We start from the raw sequence: 6,876 nt of genomic DNA on the forward strand, positions 1-6,876 counted from the left end.
AAAAGTGAACAATGCTCAAAATCCTTAGAATAGCTTCTCAAAGTTGTTCATCAAACAATTTTACTCTTTAACAAAAGTGTCCATCTCTGTAGGGATCCTTTTCAAATATCAGACACTCTGAGCATGCCAGTGGCAAAAACAGCACTGAAATTGACAATGCACATTTGCCCTATATTATTAATTAATACTGGACCAATTATAAAAGATTTTTGTTGACATTAAACATTTAGACACCAATGCATGGGAAAATAGGTTTGAACAGGACAAACAAAAACGAAATTATCATTTAAGTTTCATGAAGAATTTTCTTTCTTCTGACAGACACAAACACAAAGCAGAATGACCCATAACAGTCCCAGCAAAGATAGAGATTAGTTTGGACTGAAGGTCTGGGCTGAGCACAAATAAATTAACTGTTAATATTGACCGTACTTTTTATTTCCAAACAGTCTTTTTTTTCTCAACTCGTTTGTTGTTTCTAATCTTTGTCTGCCATATTTCTTTCAGCTGTGTCTGGCAAAACTAATGGAAAAGTGCAGCCCGTCCCTTGACACAATCAAAATGCAAGTGTATTTTGATATGAATTACACCTCCCGGCGTAAGTGTTACTGGATGAAATGAAGTACCAATGCCTTCTGTTTCTATAATGAGGAAAATGCAAAATTTTCTACAGCATAGAATCAAAACTGATTAAATGTATTGTCATGATGAATGTAGTTTTTGATGCATGAGTTAGTCACTCAATGGGCTGCAACTAAAATTAATGTCAATTACTTGTTTGATTAATCAACTGTCTATAAAATGTCCGAAAATAGTGAGAAATGCTCACAAAAAATTACACAACCCAATTGTAATACATGGGGGGGTAGTCTTCATATAGGATCCTAGTGGCCTGAGGGTAAACGCTCCCTTTAAACCTGTTCATTATCCCAAATGGGAAACTTGATAAGCAGTTAGGAATGCAAGATAAAAAAAACACATTCAAACAACATACAAATAAACAAGACAACAATACAAAACCATGAATACAAAAATGGTTTAATTATGTAAAACATACAACACAATTTTACACCACAAAACTTACATTCCATGTGCAAATTAAGCCAAGTTATTACATGGAACACAGGAGGAAGTACAAAGGTTGCAGTCAAATCCAGTTTCTTTTGAGGAAAGACTGAGTCGGCGAGAGGAATGACCATATCCTTCTCGACCTTAACAGGGAGAAAAGGCTGTTACCCGGGTGGTTTGGATCTTTAATGATTCTCCTTGTCTTATCCGTGTAGCGCCTGCTGTAAATATCCTTTAGGCAGGGTAGGGCAAAGCCTACTTGATGTCCAGCTGCTCGAACCATCCTCTGCAGGGCTTTGCGGTCCGGGACTGTATCTATACCAGGCCGTGAGGTTCCCCATCCTCAGTATTTTAGGAGATACCTGGAATTTCCCTTCAAACTCTAACACTCCAGATATCTAAATTATTGAATTACATCTGGGATTTTTATCATTCAACATTAAACCCGAAGCTAAAATTCAATTTTGATGAAAATGATCAAGTCAGTGAGATAGTTCAGTCCGGTTTTTATCAGTTTTGGCATATCCCAAAGCTTTGACTTATGCTCGGATTACAGACACTGAAGCTGTAACACATGCCTTCATTTTGGTCATATTTTGATTATTGCAATGCTCTTTTTTTCTGTCTAAATCAATAAGCTGTAGACAGACTTCAGACTGCAGAAAGCTCTTCCGCAAGGCTTCCAGAAGTAACAAAAGAGAGCACGTTTTAGCTTTTTTGTTTGTTTGTCTGTTTGCTTTGGATTACTTTCAAATGTTAACTGTTTAAAGGACTGCATATTTAGTACTGCATATTTAAGAACATTTTTACGGGGCACTTGTTTTTGGATAGGTGAGTTTCTTGAGGAAATACATCGGGTGGTGGAGTCCAGGCTGAGTCCAGTGAGCAGAGAGATCACCGACAGCAGAGTGAAAAGACGGGAGGAATTAGACGCTTTGTACCTTAAAATCATCACCTTTGTCCAGCTGTCCACCAGCATGGGCTCACCTAAAGACGACAAGGCTGTGCAACAGGCTACAGGTTTCACTTTAACTTGTTTTTATAGTTTCTGGGGAACTATAGTCAGTACAGATAGTACAGATACAGCTAATGATGTTTAAATAAAGCTTCAAGAAGCATTTCCTTTATTTTCTGAGCCCACTAGATGGCGATCTGTGTTCAAGAAAGAGTTGAAAGCACACTGAATTGCCACTCCCTGAGCCTTTTTCTTTAAACCAAGAGCACCATCTAGTTGGGTCAGCAAATACAGTGAAATTTGAAGCTTCATTTGGACAACCCTAATGAGCACTTGATTGTTGAATGCAGGATTAAAAGCAATGTCACCTATTTTAACAACATTAAATCATGTTCCAGTGCCTCAGACAGGGTTTCCGCAGGGTCTTTAAAAGTCTTACATTTCAAAATCAAAATGTAAGGCCTACAGTACGCAGATTTCTGTGCCTTATTTTGGCGCCAATCAAATTTGTGCGCTGCTCTCTGGTGCTCCAAAATGGATATCAGAGGCAACAGAAGCATCTCTGTATGTAATGCTAGTTAACCTTACACTTTGCAGCAGGTAACGTTAGCCAGCAGTTGCTTTAATGCTGAAACAAAACGTTGTATACTGTGGCAGTATTTCACTGTAACACTGGGATGTCCAACAGCCTCTGCATGCTCTTCTTTATTTTAAACACAAGCCATGCGCTTCTTCTATTTTGAAGTATCAATTCAGGCACCGTTAAGGCACCAACACACTTCTATATGTTTAATAGTTTTAGGTGGGTCCTCAAAAGGGTGACTAGACACCAGTCCTATAATGCGAATGAGGAAATCAGAGAATTGTTTCAGATGTTTTCCTACCCTGACATCTGCTGTGTATAATTTTGTTTTTAATGTTGTGATATGGGTCTTAAATTTAAGGTCTTAAAAAGTCTCAAATTTTACTTGGTAAAACCTGCAGAAACCCTGCTTAGAAAGCACAAGCTATGTCTGTGAACTGTACTAGCCTCAAGTAAATCAATCAACCAGTGAACTACACACTTTGAGTTTTCTCTCGGATTTTGAATCATGCGTTGCTTTGTAGACATTAAATGAGATGCGAGTCATTTCACCAAAGTTTACTTGCTAGCTTTTCAATAGGTATGAACCCAACTTCAGACTCATTTGGATGCAGACAATTAAACAAAAATCTTGTGGGCTAAGAAAGATTGAGAACTGTTTTCTGACTCTTGATTTCTCATCATCTTCTCTTTTCCCAGCTGCCCTGCAGAGTGTCTTCCCTCCGATGGAACTGGGAGCCTTCATGGTGCTCTTAAAGCGGGAAAAGGAGCAGCAGCTCAAAGAGCTCGCCATGCTTGTCACAGGAATCCGACTCTTCAACAAAGCCAGCAAGAAGGGAGGCGAGGAGACTGACGTCCATGAACTAAGTACAGTACACCAGGCTACTGACAAAAAAGCATGTTGCATTACAGACAGTGAAATGTGCCCAGCTCCACTCAGCTCTCTCTGGATTTCTCAGTATGACTATGTTTAGAAGATTGTGTCGTCTGGCGACTTTCACATGCAGAAACTCAAGTGAAGATAATTACCTCTTCTGAAGAGTCCTTTGTGTTTTTTAATCTTCTGTGTCCTCCTTCGGGGGGACTTTCTCGTTAGATTTAGCGAATTTTCAGACCTTGTTATTTCTTAAACGTAATTAGCAGTACATTTAGCAACTTCAGACCATTAGGGAAAAAGCATAATATATTCTATTGAAATTTATTTTTTATTTTTTTATTCAGTCAATTTATTAAACATGTTTAAACAATAAAAATACAAACACAAAGTAAAACATATCAGCAATAAAAAAACGAGAAAAAAAAACAAGCTCATCAGCAACATGTAAGCAAACAATTTATTAATGCCTCAGCATCATCTGAATTAAAGATAAAAAACAATCACTTCATCCAATGTTTAAAGTGAATAAAAGAGCCTTGCTACAGACATCTTATACAAGCGCAATTTTGGCTATTATTTGTGTCCCCTTCAAAAATTAAAATATTATCTTGTCCCCCTCCAACTGTTGGATGAAATGTACGCCCATACTCCGCAGCTCCAACTACACCGCTCATCTATTCTACAATAGGGGTAAAAAAAGCTCTGGCTTGTATTTCTGTAAACCAATCACAACCGTCCTGTGCTAAGTCCCCATACAAGAGCTAGCAATGTCAGGCTATATCCCAGTAATATACATATATTGAGCCAGCCTAAGAATACTATAACCATAAAGCCATCATAGACAGTTTATGAGAGAAATGTTGGCTCCTGGGCACAGATGCATAAAAGCCCTAAATATTTAATGTCTCAAAACATTGAATATAACTTGCATATACACTTATGTAATGTAGAGAGAGACCTAGTCCAGTCCATAGATGTGTTATATTTAATCATCCAAGAGTGTACACTTCAACTACATCATCAGGTTCTTCTTCACTAGAATATATACTGCATTTGGTAATTTTGCTACTTCCTTTTACATTCTCTCCGCAGTGCCCACAATCCTTATTGAAGCTCTTCCAGTCACCATTAAAAACATTGAACATGAGCTCAGTGTATCACAAAATTTGGCATGGAAATACACAGCGGTGCTGGAGAAGCCAGCGGACCCTGACAGTCAGCCTGGAGAATGTGACGTGCCAGTTGTCCTGCTCAAACGGGCTCTCTACAACATCAGGCAGCATGAAGTTTTCCTCAAAATGTTACTGGTGAGGTTACGCAAAATGATGGTTTGTGTCATTGTGGTATTTTCTAGTGTAGCTTAAGGCTATCTTCACACTTGGTGTCTTTTTTAAGCTCCCGGAGTCTGTTTTACTTTATAAACTTATGGACGAAACCGTGTTTTCAAAAAAGGTCCCCAGGTTTTTTTTTTAAACGCCACTGCCAATTTCTTTTCTGCAGCTCGGAACGTCCTACGTCAATCTCTTTTATCACAGCCGACCAATGACAACCGGAGTAGCCAGACCTGTCGTTTCCATAAGAGCAAGAAAAAATGGAGTCTGAGCACAGCGAGTTAAAGGTGCCCTGCCACACGTTTTTCATGACTTCCTGGTAATATCTGAAGTTCTACCATGGACTCTGTAACTTGGTTACCGTGGTTACCTTGTTTCAAGCCATTCTAGTGTGGCATAGAAAGCCTGCAGAAAGAATCAGCTCCATTTGGGCCAGTTCTCATTAATATTCAACCAGCTAAGCTGCTTGACTCTGATTGGCTAACAGCTAGCCAATGAGAGCCTGGCTATCAGAATTCTTTACCCAGCTCATGAATAGTAATGAGTTCAGGCAGCATGACTCAGACTGACCAGCTGTTGTGATTGGTCTGATTTCTCCTCTTATTTCTTCAAGTGGATAGAGCTGACAGAGGAGGTAGCAGTTCATCTTCACATTCACCACACACACACACACACACACACACACACACACACACACACACACACACACACACACACACACACACACACATGCACCTTACAGATTCTCCATATAGCGCTCTAGCTAGGATACTGTAGCAGTAGCTGTTGTTATCGCAACAAAAGACACTCTTGGCTGCTTTTTGTAATAAAAACGCTGGCAACTTTTTTTTTCACTACAAAAGCTCCCTAGTCAACTTTTTCTCGTCAAAAAAAGACGCCAAGTGTGAACATAGCCTAAAACTATTACTATTTTAATGTGAATTTACACGACAATAGCAACCCATTTTTGCAGCTTATAAAAGAAGGCACTAAATAAATATGCGTTTTCCTTTTACCACCAGGCTGATGCATGTGTATGTGCCAAGCATGTTGAAAGCCTACAGACTGAGCTCTCATCACAGATGAAGCTGCTAAAAGAAACTGTGCAATCAAAGACAGCTGTACCGACTGCAAGAGTTTTTGTAAGTGTCTTGGTCACTGATGTTATGTTGCTACTGTTGCTATGTCTTGTTATTTTATATTTGTGTCTGGTTATTTTCTTTGTCTACAGTCCCATTTTTTTCATTGCTCATATTTTCTTTCAGCCACTGTTCAAGTCCCTGTCAAAGGTGTGGTCTGGACTTAAGGATGAGGCTGAGCTGCTGAACATCCTTAATAACATCAGGCACAATCTGCAGCCCTTCATCGCCTCTCAGGCCAAGATGTTTTCGGAGGCTTATTTGGACAGTCTGCTGGAGGCGTCAGAGGTGAAGACAGATGAACAGAGAATGACTGAATCCTCAGGTATGGCTGATGTCAGCAACAGTTACAGTATGTCATCATCTTTAGTACCCTATTGACCAGAATATAGATGGGTTTTGTTTTACTTTAAATTAAATGTAAAAAAACCAGACTTCCTCGCTGTTTCCAATGTGTTCTATTAATTTAAAAGAAATCTCTTTTATTAAAACAAGATTTGGTTCTCATAAAGTCTTTTTACAGTTATTTTTCTTTGCTTTGCCTTTCAGATGAGCGTATTGTTCCTGCTGAGATGGAGACACAGGAATGGCTCCTTCCTGAAACAACAGCCAATTTTAATGAGCTGCCACTGCAGTATAATGGATTCTGTGGCTACACGCTTGTGAACAGCGATGGGCTTTTACTACCAGGTACTGTTCTCATGATACACTAATATGATATCGAGAAAGGTATTTTAATTTTTTTTTTCTTTGTCAAATTTGGGCTTATGGGTAAAGGCCTCAGCATGCTTCAAACAAACTAGGTCACCTAAAGTATCTATTCAGGATCACTGAAAGACAAAAGCCCGCTGTCATAGCCACCTCCGGGCTACATTCCACTGCCTCATTGATAACCATCCATCAAGCCATCAATCCATCCATCC

General features: G+C 39.2%; 2 protein-coding genes and 1 long non-coding RNA gene across 3 annotated transcripts in view; 2 read left to right on the forward strand and 1 right to left on the reverse strand.

Moving 5' to 3' along the window:
* Nucleotides 1–5,736, reverse strand: part of LOC116706732 (uncharacterized) — a 17,394-nt gene extending 11,658 nt beyond the window's left edge. Inside the window, exons 1-2 of the long non-coding RNA XR_004336306.1 lie at nt 5,658–5,736; nt 2,495–2,502 (exon numbers count right to left, since the gene is read on the reverse strand). This is a non-coding gene — a long non-coding RNA (uncharacterized LOC116706732). The remainder of the gene's footprint in view (nt 1–2,494; nt 2,503–5,657) is intronic.
* Nucleotides 1–6,876, forward strand: part of LOC116706724 (uncharacterized) — a 42,428-nt gene that overhangs the window by 26,996 nt on the left and 8,556 nt on the right. The gene's annotated exons all lie outside the window — the stretch shown is intronic.
* cfap206 (cilia and flagella associated protein 206) overlaps nt 1–6,876 on the forward strand; it is an 11,343-nt gene that overhangs the window by 1,421 nt on the left and 3,046 nt on the right. The window contains exons 3-9 of the mRNA XM_032543684.1: nt 508–598; nt 1,900–2,088; nt 3,306–3,473; nt 4,576–4,790; nt 5,837–5,956; nt 6,080–6,278; nt 6,503–6,643. Coding sequence (XP_032399575.1) covers nt 508–598; nt 1,900–2,088; nt 3,306–3,473; nt 4,576–4,790; nt 5,837–5,956; nt 6,080–6,278; nt 6,503–6,643 — 1,123 coding nt within the window. The remainder of the gene's footprint in view (nt 1–507; nt 599–1,899; nt 2,089–3,305; nt 3,474–4,575; nt 4,791–5,836; nt 5,957–6,079; nt 6,279–6,502; nt 6,644–6,876) is intronic.

This window comes from Etheostoma spectabile, chromosome 18 (assembly GCF_008692095.1).
Source record: "Etheostoma spectabile isolate EspeVRDwgs_2016 chromosome 18, UIUC_Espe_1.0, whole genome shotgun sequence".
Lineage (NCBI taxonomy): Eukaryota > Metazoa > Chordata > Actinopteri > Perciformes > Percidae > Etheostoma > Etheostoma spectabile.